This window comes from Cetorhinus maximus, chromosome 18 (assembly GCF_964194155.1).
Source record: "Cetorhinus maximus chromosome 18, sCetMax3.hap1.1, whole genome shotgun sequence".
NCBI classification, from domain to species: domain Eukaryota; kingdom Metazoa; phylum Chordata; class Chondrichthyes; order Lamniformes; family Cetorhinidae; genus Cetorhinus; species Cetorhinus maximus.
The window spans coordinates 2,302,998-2,318,012 of NC_135896.1; the positions used below are offsets into that span (position 1 = coordinate 2,302,998).

The following is a 15,015-nucleotide window of genomic DNA, read 5'->3' on the forward strand; positions in this document are numbered from 1 at the left end:
AAGTCAGAAATTTCTCTTTTACATTGAGAGTGACCTTTAGAAGGAGCCTATGGAAAGAGCGAATGTCGGATGATGAATTGGGACGATTGTAGTGGCTTTTACTGGATGGAAGAGTTAGAACTGGACTAAATGTGCAGCCTCAGTTGTGTCTGTGCTCGGTTTGAGGTGATTGTCTGTGGTTTTTGTTTTAGGATTGTATGGGGGAAATTAAACTCTACAACAAGAACAAGATCCAGCTGAGGCAATTGGGAGATGAACTGATTAAAGCCAGCAGCACATCAAAGGCCCCCGAGATCGACAACAAACTTCATCTTATCAACAGTCACTGGCAGCATCTCCTCGAAGTCATTGAGGCCAGGTAAGGGGAGGGGCAAGGGGAAAGGGGGCGGGGGAGCAGCAGGTGGACGAGGGAGGGGCAAGTGTGAGGTTAACTGAGCAGGGGGAGGGGTAGGTTAATGGGGAGGGGGCCAAAAGGACAGGTCAGGTAATAGGAAGAGGCAAGAGACAGGTGTGAATGGAACAGGGTGTCGGAGAGGTGAGGGCACATGATCCCTCCAAATATCACACTTCTCCCTATATGTGAACCAGATGGGTTTTTGACAACAATCAACAATGGTTTTCATGCTCATCATTCATTCCAGGTTTTTTATAATTAAATTCAAGTTTCACCATCTGCCGGGGTGGGATTCGAACTCAGGTCCCCAGAGCATTCCCTGGGTCTCAGGATTAGTGACAATACCAGCTAGTGGCAGCTACACTGTTATTTAACTGGCTAGTAAGAACTGGTTCTCTAGGCAGCAGAGCCTGACCCAGATCTTTGGAATTTTTACTAGTTTATATACAGGAGGTTTTTGCTTATGCATGAAAAAGTCACACAAGCTCGACAATGTATCGCTTCGACAAAATACATAACTCAGGGAACTGGGTGAGTGGGGGAAGAGGTGCTGTTCTGGCCTTTTACAGAATAAGGAGTGGTCTGAGAGAGGGAGCAGGAGACCTGAGAGCTGTAGTCCAGAGGCATTATTTAGGTAAGCAGGTAGGTGATTGGTTGGTGAGTTTTAAGGTTTCATTTTTTTCCCTCTGAACCAGGGCTGTAGGGCCAGGAAAGCGTATTCAATTTTTAGCTTAACTAGTTAAACTGCTTGATATAACTACATATTAGCATGAATAAAGATTTTAATTAAATAAATAAGACTAGTCTAAAGTATGGGGGGCGGGGAGTAGTGAAGAGCATTGTGGTAGTAACAGGATACTCTGTAAGTAGGGGGATAGTTAACAACTTCTGCAGCCAAGAATGAGAATCCAGAAGGTGTCGGGTTAAGGGACATCTCACCACTGGAAGGGGAACTTGGAAAGGGAGGGGGTAAATCCAGTTGTCATGGCCCATGTAGAAACAAAGGACATGGGTAGGAGGAGGGAGGAGGTCCTGCTGAAAGAGTATCAGGAGTTAGCTTCCGAATTTAAAAAGCAGGGCCTCAAGGGTAATACTCTCTGCATTACTGACTGAGTTATGTGCAAAATGGCAAAGAAACAGATCAGGAGCATTAACACGTGGCTAAAGGGCTGGTGTGGGAAAGAGGAACTCCTCTACATGGGCCACTGGCACCAGTCCTGGGACAGGAGGAAGCTGCACTGATGGGATGAGCTCCACCTGAACTGGGATGGGACCCGTGCCCTGGTGGAAAGTGTAAACAGGGACGTGGCAAAGGCTTTAAACTAGTAAGAGGTGGGGAGGGATCCACGAGAAACGTAAGCAGCCTCAGTGTAAACAGAACAATGCAGGAGAATGTAGGAAAGAATAAAGTGAGGGAAGACAATGACGTCAAGGGAATAAATAGAGTTCTAGAACAAGAGTGTACAAAGGTGATTAAACATAAAATGAAAATAAATCCTATTAAAAATGAGTTAAAATCTCTGTACAGTAATGTACACAGTGTCCATGATAAAACAGAGGAAAAGGAGGCAGTCATGTGCTGGGAGGAACCAGATGTAATAGGGATTACTGAGACGTGGCTGCAGAGAAACCAGGGCAGGGAATTAAACACTGCAGAGTGTAACATGTTTAGAAAAGATAGATCGGGAATAAGGGGAGGTGGAGTAGCTGTGCTTGTTCAGAATAACCTCATAGGAGTAGAAAAGAGAGATGCAGCAAAACAAAAATAGAATCCGTATGGATAAAAATAAAAGTTAATAAAGGACCAATCACACTAATAGATGTTATCTACAGACCACCTAATAATGGACAGGAGATGGAGGAAGAAATAGGCGGATAAAGTAGGGAATTGAGTAAAAAACATAGAATAATAATCATGGGGGACTTCAACTATCTTTTATTTAAATAGACAGAAGAAGTAGGATAAGGGGATAAGTGGGAGATAGTTCCTACAATGTGAACAGAACTCCTTTCTAACCCAATATGTGAAACGCCCAACAAGGGAAGATTCACTATTGGATCTTGTAATGGGGAATAAACCAGAGCAGATAAGAAAAGTAAAAGTAGAGTGATGATAGAGGACATAAATATGACAAAAACCAGGTTAATAGATTGGAGGAAAGCTGATTTTTGAGAGGTAAGAATGGAACTTAAAATAAAATGGACAACAATATTGGTAAAACAACAATGACGATGTTCGGAGTCAGGGAGATAGATTCTGCTAAAAGAAAAGAACAGACTAAACACTAGTGGGACTTCACTGATGAATAAAGACAAAAGGGAACAATTGAGGGTCAGGAAAGAGGCAAACGTTAAGCACATAGACAGTAGAGGAATGCAGGATAAGAGAGAACACAAAGAGATTGGGAGAGAAGGCCAAAAAAATTAGGAAGACAAAGAACTATTATGAAATTAAATTATCAAGGAACTTAAAATATTTTGCAGAATAGGTTAATCTGAATAAGCACAGCCACTCCACCTCCCCTTATCCCCTCTCTATCTTTTCTCAATATTTTGCAGGTGCATCAATTTAAAAAGGAAGCCTATGATGGAAGTTAGGCCATTCAAGGATAGCCAGGAAAGGGAAACTGTGTTGGACAAATTTATTAGACTATTGCTAAAAAAAAAGAGACATGCTGTCAAAGCTTTTTGTCTTGCACTCATCAGGACAGTTTGCAAGACAATACCAAGAATACCTGTCCTGTGTCTGTCTCCCACTGCTTCAACAGCATGTCTCTTTGTTCCAGCACATTTCAGAATTGATTAGGAGGAAGTGTTGAATAGATTGTCGATATTTAAAGTTGACAAGGCACCGGGACCGGATGAGTTGCACCCAGGGGCAGGATTTTCCGGTTGGCGTGCGGGGGCGGGCCCAACACACTGGAACGTAAAATAACGCGCGGTGACATCAGGCCTGCATCCCGACGTCATCGCGATATTTCGTTCAGCGGAGCTGGCTGCCGTTTGCCGAAATGGCCTATTAAGACCATTAAGAAATTAATTGAGCCACTTGTGAACACTGCCTGACCAACCTTAAGGGTTGACCGACAGGCGAAGAGCCCAGGCGGCCTTCACGTTTTTCAGGAAACCTCATCCACGGGCGGGATGAGGTTTCCTGAAGCTTTTATTAAATAAATTAATTCATTTTCATAAATATAAAAACATGTCCCCACTCATGTGACACAGTCACATGAGGGGGCATATTTAAATAAATGTTTTAATCGATTCTTTAAATATTTTAATACCCATTCAACCTCCCTGAGGCACCTCTGTGAGATTGCTGCGATCTTTCATGTGCATGCGTGAAAGAGCGCTGGACCCGACTCTCCCTCCTACCCCCCTGCCCGCACAGATAGTGCTGAGCACTACCGGCCACGTATTACGCTGGGCGGGCCTGAATTAGCCCGCCTGTATAAAATGGCGGTGCTGAGCCGATCTCAGGCAGCGATCAGCTCCGTTCCCGCTCCCGCCCACCATAGGAAAAATCCTGGCCCAAGGATATTGAAGGAAGTGAGAGTAGAAATTGCAGGGGCACTGGCCATAATCTTTCACTCTTCCCTAGACTCAGGGGTGGTGCCAGAGGACTGGAGAATTGTAAACATTACGCCCTTGTTCAAAAAAGGTTGTAAGGTTAAGCCCAGCAATTACAGACCAGTCAGTTTAACTTCAGTGGTGGGCAAGATTCTAGAAACAATTATTTGGGATAGAATTAGTAGTCACATGGAAAAATATGGGTTGATTAGGAAGAGCCAGCATGGATTTCTAAAGGGGAAATTGTGTTTAACTAACTTGCTGGAGTTTTTTGAAGAGGTAACAGAAAAGGTCGATGAGGGTAATGCTGTTGATGTGGTCTACATGGACTTTCAAAAGGCATTTGACACAGTGCCACACAACAGACTTGTGAGAAAAGTTATTGCTCATGGAATAAAAGGGACAGTAGCAACGTGGATACAGAATTGGCTGAAAAATAGGAAGCAGAGAGTAATGGTCAATGGATATTTTTCGGGCTGGGGGAAGGTTTGTAGTGGAGTTCCCCAGGGGTCGGTATTGGGACCCTTGCTTTTCCTGATATATATAAATGATCTAGATCTTGGTGTGCAGGGGACAGTTTCAAAGTTTGTGGACGATACGAGGTTTGGGAGTGTTGTGAACTGAGGTGGACAGTGTGGAACTTCAAGAGGACATTGACAAGTTGGTGGAGTGGGCAGATAGGTGGCAGATGAAGTTCAATGTGAAGAAGTGTGAGGTGATGCATTTTGGTAGGAAGAACATGGACAGATAATATAAAATAAGGGGTGAAATTTTGAAGGGGGTGCAGGAGCAGAAAGACCTGGGTGTATATGTGCATAGATCATTGAAGGTGGCAAGACAGGTGGAGAGGGCAGTTAATAAAGCATATAGTATCCTGGGTTTTATTAATAGGGGCATAGAGTACAAGAGCAGGGAGGTTATGCTGAATTTATATAAGACACTTGTTAGACCTCAGCTGGAGTATTGTGTACAGTTCTGGGCACCACACTATAGGAAGGATGTGAACACATTGGAGAGGGTGCAGAAGAAGTTTACAACAATGGTTCCAGGGATGAGAAACTTCAGCTATGAGAATAGATTGGAGAGGTTGGGACTGTTCCCCTTGGAGAGAAGGCGGCTGAGAGGAGATTTGATAGAGATGTTCAAAATCATGAGGGGGCTGGACAGAGTAGATAGGGAGAAGCTGTTCCCACTCGTAAAAGGATTGAGAACGAGAGGGCATAGATTTAAAGTGATTTGCAAAAGAAGCAAATGTGACTTGAAAAAAAAACGTATTCACACAGCAAGTAGTTAGGGTCTGGAATGCACTACCTGGAAGTGTGGTGGAGGCAGGTTCAATTGAGGCATTCAAGAGGACATTAGATGATTATTTGAATAGAAACAATGTGCAGGGGTACAGGGAAAAGGCAGGGCAATGGCACTAGGTCATAATGCTCATTTGGAGAGCCGGTGATGGGCCGAATGGCCTCCTTCTGTGCTGTTAAGATTCTGTGATTTGTTAGAGTTATTTGAGGAAGTAACAAGCAGGATGGGTAAAGGAGAACCAGTAGATGTCGTGTATTTGGATTTCCAAAAGGCATTTGATTAAGTGTCATATAAAAAGTTACTGCACAAGATGAGAGCTTGTAGTGTTGGGGGGTGAGAAATTGGCTAACTAACAGGAAACATTGGGTGGGATTTTCTAGCCCTGCCCACCTCTGGGATCAATGGACTTCTGACTGGGTCACTGCATCCCCAGCAGGGGGTTCCACCACTACGGGGGTCACAAAATCCCGGCCATAGAGTCAGGATAAATGGGTCATTTTCAGGATGCCAAACTGCAATGAATGGATTGCCACAGGGATCAGTGCTGGGGGCTCAGCTATTTACAGTTTAGATTAATGACTTAGACGAAAGACTGCATTGTAGCTAAATTCGCTATTGATACAAAGGTCGGTAGGAAAGCAAACTGTGAGGTGGATACAGAGTCTGCAAAGGGATAGAGACCGGTTAACTGACTGGGTAAAAACTGGCAGATGGAGTATAATGTGGGAAAATGTGAGGTTGTCCTCTTTGGCAGGATGGATAAAAAAGCAGAATATTATTTAAGTGGAGGGAGACTGCAGAATGCTGAGGTACAGAGGGATCTGGGTGTCCTTGTACATGAATCACAAAACGTTAGAATATACATATAGCAATGGGGTATAAAAGGGGGGAAGCCTTATAACTGTACAGGGTTTTGGTGAGACTGCACCTGGAGTACTGTTTGCAGTTTTGGTCTCCTCATTTAAGAGGGGGATAGACCTGCATTGGAAGCAGTTCAGAGAAGATTCACTAATCTGGGTTCCTGACTTGTCTTATGAGGAAAGGTTGGGCAGGTTGGGCCTATGCTCACTGGAGTTTAGAAGAATGAGAGGTGACCTTATTGAAACATAGAAGATCCTGAGTGGATGCTGAGAGGATGTTTTCAATCTTGGGGAAATCTAGAACTAGGGGGCACCGTTTAAAGGTAAGAGGCCTCCCATTTAAGACAGAGATGAGGAGGAATTTCTCCTCTGAGGGTCATAGTCTTTGGAATTCTCTTCCTCAGACAGTAGTGGAGGCTGAGTCATTGAATATGACTCAGATGTAGACAGGTTTTTGATCTAGAAGAGAGTCATATGAAGGACAGGCAGGAAAGTGGAGTTAAGGCCACAATTGGATTAGCCATGATCATACTGAATGGCAGAGCAGGCTCGAGGGGCCAAATGGCCTACTCCTGCTCCTAATCCTTATGATCTTATGGCAATACCAGAGATAGTGATCCAGATTTGGCAGAAATATTATATAATTATTTTTGCTTTGCCATTTACCAGGGAGATAGAACAAGTAGATATAACATTGAATGATGAGATGCACAATGGCTTAAGTGCATTTAAAAATGTTTAAAACAGGATGTGTTGAATAAACTAAACAAAGAGGACATAGCCCGGGCCTGGATGGATTACATCCACATATTCTAAAAGAATATTGGGAAGAGATAGCAGAGGCATTACTATTCATATTTAATAACTTGTTAGACAATGGTGTGGTGCCACAGGATTGACAGATAGCTAATGTAATTCCTATATTGAAGGAGGCGGACAGAACAAGTCCGGGGAATTATAGACCAGTTTAACATCAGAGTAGGAAAAGTAATGGAATCCCTACTAAAGGAGAGAATAGTGGAACATCTGGAAATGAGAAACGTAACTATGAATGATCTGCATGGGTTTCAATAGGGAAAATCTTGCTTGGTCAAGTTTATTGAATTTTTTGAGGAGGTAACAGAGAGAGTAGACAATAGTGATGTAGTAGATGTAATTTATCTGGATTTTCGTAAGGCCTTCGAATAGGTGCCCCATAATAGACTAATGAATAAGGTCAGAGAACGTACAGTCAGGGGATGTGGCAGAATAGATTGCTAGCTGGTTTCAAGACAAAAATCACAGCGTGGGTGGGAGGAGCAGTTTTTCAGAGTGGCGGGAGGTGAGAAGTGGAGCTCCACAAGAGCTAGTGCTGGGTACAGAGGGAGTACTGCACTGCCGGAGGGTCAGTACTGAGGGAGCGCTGCACTGTCAGAGAGGCAGTACTGAGGGAGTGCTGCACTGTCAGAGAGGCAGTACTGAGGGAGTGCTGCACTGTCAGAGAGGCAGTACTGAGGGAGTGCTGCACTGTCAGAGAGACAGTACTGAGGGAGTGCTGCACTGTCGGAGGGTCAGTACTGAGGGAGCGCTGCACTGTTGGAGAGACAGTACTGAGGGAGTACTGCACTGTCGGAGGGTCAGTGCTGAGGGAGTACTGCACTGTCAGAGAGACAGTACTGAGGGAGTGCTGCACTGTTGGAGGGTCAGTGCTGAGGGAGTACTGCACTGTCTGAAGGTCAGTACTGAGGGAGTACTGCATGTCAGAGGGTCAGTACTGAGGGAGTGCTGCACTGCCGGAGAGGCAGTACTGAGGGAGTGCTGCACTGTCAGAGAGGCAGTACTGAGGGAGTGCTGCACTGTCAGAGGGTCAGTACTGAGGGAGTGCTGCACTGTCAGAGGGTCAGTGCTGAGGGAGTACTGCACTGTCAGAGAGACAGTACTGAGGGAGTACTGCACTGTCGGAGGGTCAGTGCTGAGGGAGTATTGCACTGTCCGAAGGTCAGTACTGAGGGAGTACTGCACTGTCAGAGGGTCAGTACTGAGGGAGTGCTGCACTGCCGGAGAGGCAGTACTGAGGGAGTGCTGCACTGTCAGAGAGGCAGTACTGAGGGAGTGCTGCACTGTCAGAGGGTCAGTACTGAGGGAGTGCTGCACTGTCAGAGGGTCAGTACTGAGGGAGTGCTGCACTGTCAGAGAGACAGTACTGAGGGAGTGCTGCACTGTCAGAGGGTCAGTACTGAGGGAGTGCTGCACTGTCAGAGAGGCAGTACTGAGGGAGTGCTGCACTGTCGGAGAGGCAGTACTGAGGGAGTGCTGCACTGTCAGAGGGTCAGTACTGAGGGAGTGCTGCACTGTCAGAGAGGCAGTACTGAGGGAGTGCTGCACTGTCGGAGAGGCAGTACTGAGGGAGTGCTGCACTGTCAGAGGGTCAGTACTGAGGGAGTGCTGCACTGTCAGAGAGGCAGTACTGAGGGAGTGCTGCACTGTCAGAGAGACAGTACTGAGGGAGCGCTGCACTGTCAGAGAGGCAGTACTGAGGGAGTACTGCACTGTCAGAGAGACAGTACTGAGGGAGCGCTGCACTGTCAAGAGAGGCAGTACTGAGGGAGTGCTGCACTGCTGGAAAGGCAGTACTGAGGGAGTGCTGCACTGTCAGAGAGGCAGTACTGAGGGAGCGCTGTACTGTCAGAGAGGCAGTACTGAGGGAGCGCTGCACTGTCAGAGAGGCGGTACTGAGGGAGCGCTGCACTGTCAGAGAGGCAGTACTGAGGGAGTACTGCACTGTCAGAGAGGCAGTACTGAGGGAGCGCTGCACTGTCAGAGAGGCAGTACTGAGGGAGTACTGCACTGTCAGCGAGACAGTACTGAGGGAGTACTGCACTGTCAGAGAGGCAGTACTGAGGGAGCGCTGCACTGTCAGAGAGGCAGTACTGAGGGAGCGCTGCACTGTCAGAGAGGCAGTACTGAGGGAGTACTGCACTGTCAGAGAGGCAGTACTGAGGGAGCACTGCACTGTCAGAGAGGCAGTACTGAGGGAGTACTGCACTGTCAGCGAGACAGTACTGAGGGAGTACTGCACTGTCAGAGAGGCAGTACTGAGGGAGCGCTGCACTGTCAGAGAGGCAGTACTGAGGGAGTACTGCACTGTCAGAGAGGCAGTACTGAGGGAGTGCTGCACTGTCGGAGAGGCAGTACTGAGGGAGTGCTGCACTGTCAGAGGGTCAGTACTGAGGGAGTGCTGCACTGTCAGAGAGACAGTACTGAGGGAGTGCTGCACTGTCGGAGAGGCAGTACTGAGGGAGTGCTGCACTGTCAGAGAGGCAGTACTGAGGGAGTACTGCACTGTCAGAGAGGCAGTACTGAGGGAGCGCTGCACTGTCAGAGAGGCAGTACTGAGGGAGTACTGCACTGTCAGCGAGACAGTACTGAGGGAGTACTGCACTGTCAGAGAGGCAGTACTGAGGGAGCGCTGCACTGTCAGAGAGGCAGTACTGAGGGAGCGCTGCACTGTCAGAGAGGCAGTACTGAGGGAGTACTGCACTGTCAGAGAGGCAGTACTGAGGGAGTACTGCACTGTCAGAGAGACAGTACTGAGGGAGCGCTGCACTGTCAGAGAGGCAGTACTGAGGGAGCGCTGCACTGTCAGAGAGGCAGTACTGAGGGAGTACTGCACTGTCAGCGAGACAGTACTGAGGGAGTACTGCACTGTCAGAGAGGCAGTACTGAGGGAGCGCTGCACTGTCAGAGAGGCAGTACTGAGGGAGCGCTGCACTGTCAGAGAGGCAGTACTGAGGGAGCGCTGCACTGCCGGAGAGGCAGTACTGAGGGAGTAGAGACTGATATTAATGCAGGGTTTTTTTCTCTTATCTTTACTCCTGTGTATGTATCTGTGTTGGAATATTAATTTTGGTTTTTGAAGCGAATGGATATTTAATTCTTCTGAGTAAATGCATTTCAATCGAAAAGAACTGAACACTTTGAATGTTGAAATGTCACTTGGATAACTGCATTCATCTCTTTAATGAAATGAGGGAAAGGAATATTTAGACCTATTTGCGCACCCTTTCCTGCAGAATTCTAATATTATATTTCAAATTAACTCTGGTATTAGAGACCGAACAAATCCTGACCTATTCTGGACTCCTGCACTAATAGCTGAGAACTGGATTTAACCCTAATCCTGGTGAATACCCAGTGTGCCCTTGTTCCATATGTCCCTCTCCAGTATGATGCAGATTCTCACGTGATGTGTGGTTAGTAAATGGCCCAAGAATTGGCAGAGGGAGGGGCCTAGTAACACACTCTGAATGCTGACAGATGATCAGGGGAGTGCCTGACAGACCGCACGCTAATCCTTTTTACTGGGTTAAGCAAGCAGCTTTTCCAAAGAGACATCTGTTGCCTCCAGCACCTGGCCTCCAAACCCCCATTGTTGGAAACGGCACTGTCACAGAGTCTATCTCTGCTGTGCTGTCAGCGTCTTTACAGCCTCAAAGCATCACACAGCCCGGGAACAACTTTCACAGGGTTTCAGCTGAGTGTTTTACCACCAGTGCTAAGACACTCAGTCCTGTGAGTGCTTGTAATCCAGCTGAATGACTCTGGGACGTTAGTTATCCTGATACAGACTGGGATAGTAACAGTGTAGAGGGCAAAGAGGAGGATTAGAATTCTTGAAATGTATGAAAGAGAACTTCTTTGACCTGTGTTGTTTCCATCATAACGAGGAGGGGAAGCCGTGTTGGATTTAGTTCTGGAGAATGAAGTGGGGAAAGTGGAGCAGATTTCAGTGGGAGAGCATTTGGGGAACAGTGATCATAATCTCATCAGCTTTAGAGCGATTCTGAAAACTGACCCGGTGCAATCAAGCAGAAAGACACTAAACTGGAGGGAGTGAATTCCGTTGAGTTGAAAATGGTCTTGGCTCAGGTGGACTGGAGTCAAAAACTGGAGGATAAAATAGTCATTGAACAGTAGGAATCTTTCAGAGAAGAGATGGTTTGGGTGTGGAGGAGACATATTCCCACGAGGAGAGAAAGGAAGGGCAAAGCTGGAGCTCCCTGATTGACTAAAGATATCTGGATTAAAGCTAAAGAGGAAAAGGGGCTTATGGCCGTCAGGTTCATACTAAGTGTAGAACTAAACTCAATACAGAAAATACAGAGGGGATTTGAAAAGGGAAGAGAGAGTATGAGAATAGATTAATATATCATAGAAAACTAATTTATAAACACATGAGTAGTGAAAGGAGAGTCAAAGAAAGGTTGGGGCTGATTAAGGACCAAATAGAGGCAGAGGACATGGCCAAGGTATTAGTGAGAATTCTGCATCTGTCTTCACTAGAGAAGGGGTTGTTGCTAATCTAGCAGTGAAGGAGGAGACAGTAATGATATTGCATAGAATAAAAAGTCATAAAGAGGAGGTGTTTAAAAGTTTGGCAATGCTGAAGGTAGAAAAGTTACCCGGTCCGGGAGGGATGTTTGTTGGGTTACTGAGGGGAGTAAAGGTGGAACTTGTGGAGGCTCGGACCACAACTTTCCAATCCTCCTTAGATACAGGGGTGGTGCTGGAGGACGGGAGAGTTGCCAATGTTACCCCCTGTTTGAAAAAGGGGGGGAGGAATATACCCAGCAACTGCGGAGCAGTCAGTCTAACGTCAGTGATGGAGACACTTATAGAGACAATAATCAGGAACAAAAATAAACGAAAGCCAGCATGAATGGTCTAACTGTGACAGCTGACAGAGCCTTGGATTAGTGTCTCATCTGAACGAGCACAGAAGCAGGGATATTATGTCAAAACTTTCATCAAATGTGAGTTAGGCCTCAGCCTGAGTGTTGTGTCCAATTCTGGTCACCGCGCTTTAGGAAGGGGGGTCAAGGCCCTTGGAGATGGTGGGGAGGAGATTTACCAGAATGGGACCAGGGGTGAGAAAGTTCAGTTAATGTGGAGAGACCGGGGTTGTTTTCCTTAGAATGAAATAAAGAGGTTAAGGGAAGATAATAATGGTGTTCAAAATTATGAGAGGTTTGATAGAATAACTAAGCCAAAAACAGTTTCTAGTGATAGAAGGCTCGGTAAGCAGGGGAGACAGGGTTATGGTGATTGCCATATAGAACCAGAGACGACAGGAGGGGAACCGCTTTAAGTGACACAGAGAATAGTCCTGACCTGGAATTCTCTGCCTAAAGGAGAAGTCAGAAAGGTTTCCAGGGCCAGGGGAGGGAGAGCAATTGGATCAATGTTCAGGGGAGGGAGAGCAATTGGATCAATGTTCAAAGAACTGGCCCAGGCCCGATGGTGTGAATGGCCTCATGTTGAATGAATGCTGTATCATTCTGTGCTGAGACAGAGACTGCGCGTGTGTGACTTTTCTCTCTCGGGGAATGTGTTGTGTGCATTGATGGAGCTGAATTGTCTTACATTGTGCAGGGACGCGTGACTGACAGTTGCTGGGATCAGCTGTTTGCTTTTAGATCTGGTTTAAGCTGGGGCCCAGTCTCTACATGCTGCCTTCGAATATATTCATTGTCCCAGTCATCTGTGACTGCCTCTCAGCTGTCTGTTTACAAGTGTCTTTGTAGGTGATTCGGAGACTCCCAGCACAGTTACCGTGACAATTGGGATCTGGTACCCTTTGAAATTCCAGTGAAACCTGAGAGAGGAGGGGGAGGGGGGGGTGGGGGGCCTGGTGCAATCTGGCCAGGAGGAGGGGAATGGGTGGGGGTTGGGGGGAGAATCATTTGCCTTGTGCAGTGTGGCATGTGTGTGTGTAGATTATAGGGTAGAGCCTGCTTTGCTGGTGAGGCCTCCCTTTCTCTCTCTCTCTCTCTCTCTCTCTCTCTGTCTTTCACACACCTTGGAAATGTAGGACGGTGCTGCTTCCTCAGGCATGTATCTCCTGGACGCTAGTTCTGTTTGATTATAGTGCCCAGAGTGATCCTGTGGAGCTGGATCCTGTATTTAACGGTAAGCTGTGTGTTTCTGTATCAACATCACTTCACGTTTTCATGTTGCCCGTAATGGATTAGTTCATTGAACAGAGATTTCATTGCACTTCAGGTGTCTGCGTGTCTGCGTGTGTGTGAATATTTGTACATATCTGTGTGTTTATGCATGTGTATGTGTGTGTGTGTATATAATATATGTGTGTATGTGTGTGTATTTGTATGTGAGCGTGTGTTTGTTTTGTATCTGTGTATTCGTATATGCGTCTATGTGTGTTTGTGTGTGTGTATTTGTATGTGTGTATATATATATGTGTGTGTATGTGTGTATATAATATAAATATATATATATATATATATATATATACATATGTATATTATATATATGTATGTGTGTGTTTACATACACTCAGACATCAGACACTCTGCTCAGTAAAGGATGTGAGCAAACTGGTCTTGATTTGATTGTCATTGTCCCTGTTGCTCCTGGGCTGAGTCTCCGTGTGCTGATGAAAGCATCGATTGGAAAGGTCACTTCAGGGTGGAGGATTCCAGACCGAGCAATCTTCAATGCACTGGGTCGTGTGGAAGGGGGGAGGGACCTTCGAGTGTCTCCAGGAACACTGGAATGAACCACGATGTGATCTGCATTATTTTCCTTTGATTCATTGTCAGACTGACTCGTGGTCCAAACAGGAAGTTAATTTGTGGATGAACCTTGATTTTCTGCTGGTATTGTTGGAAGGAATGATTTGCTGACACTGAGTGTGACTGTGTGGACCTGTGTGTTCACAGGGCTGCTGGGGAGAGGTCGGGGGGGTTGGATTTATAAATTGCAGGCTTTAAAACCAATGGATGTAGGAAAATAGGTTAGACTGTGTGTGTGTGCATGGGAGGGGCTGGCCCTGCACTGAGGGATAAATATTGGTGAGGACGCTGTGAGAAATACCCTACTCTTTGTTGGATCGTTTATGTAGGAGTGGGGCTTGAACCCACAACCCCCTGACTCAGAGTTGAGAATGCTGCCTTCTGAAGCACAGCTAACACTATTTAAGAAGCTGGGTGATTAACCCTTGATTAGTGAGCGAGTTTAACCGCTCTGTGCCGATTATAGCTGTCACAGGAGTGATGCTTTAGACAGGTCATAGCAGTCCCGAATTAAAGTGGTGAAACACACTCATACCCGGCGTGGTACTGAGCCCAACAGACGAGAAATATTTAGGTGAGCACTTGAAACGTCACAACATACACAGGGCTACAGGCCAAGTGCTGGGAAATGGGATTAGGATCGATAGGTGCTTGATGGCTGGCATGGATGTGATGGGCCAAAGGGCCTGTTTCTGTGCTGTATAACTCTATGACAAGATAGTCCCTGACTCAAACCCTGAGCTCAGCCAGTTAGATGCTCTCCACTGGTCTCAGCATCATTGACTTGGGGAGGAGATGTGTCGGTGGGGGGGGATGATGAGAACTCAGCGTCCACATTCCTGATCACTATCCCCTCACCCTGAATGAATGTGTACACCTGTGTGCTGACATGGAGCGAGGAGAGCATCCCGGCCAGACTGTGATACCTCAGCTGCAGCATTGTGTCCAACTCTGGGCTGTATGCTTTAAGAAGGATGTGATGGAATTGGAGAGGGTACAGAGGAGATTTATCAGAATGGTACAGAAACTGGAGAAGCTGGGATTGTTCTCCTTCGAGCAGAGAAGGTTAAGAGGAGATTTAACAGAGATGCTCAAGATCATGAGGGGTTTCGATAGGCTAAATGAGAAGAAACTGTTTCCACTGTGGAGATAGTATGGCAGGGCGAAGATCAATCATGGTCTCATTGAATGGTGGAGCAGGCTTGAGGGGCCAAACAGCCTCCTCCTGCTCCTAATCCGTGTGTTCTTCAATGTCGGTAACTAGTGGGCACAGATTTTAAGAACCGGGGGGAGATTGAGGAGAAATGTTTTT

At 46.4% G+C, this 15,015-nt stretch overlaps 1 protein-coding gene across 1 annotated transcript in view; it reads left to right on the top strand.

The window, feature by feature from the left end:
• LOC144692887 (nesprin-2-like) overlaps positions 1-15,015 on the top strand; it is a 124,094-nt gene that overhangs the window by 65,531 nt on the left and 43,548 nt on the right. Inside the window, 1 exon segment of the mRNA XM_078561983.1 lies at positions 192-358. Within this exon segment, the coding sequence (XP_078418109.1) occupies positions 192-358 (167 nt within the window).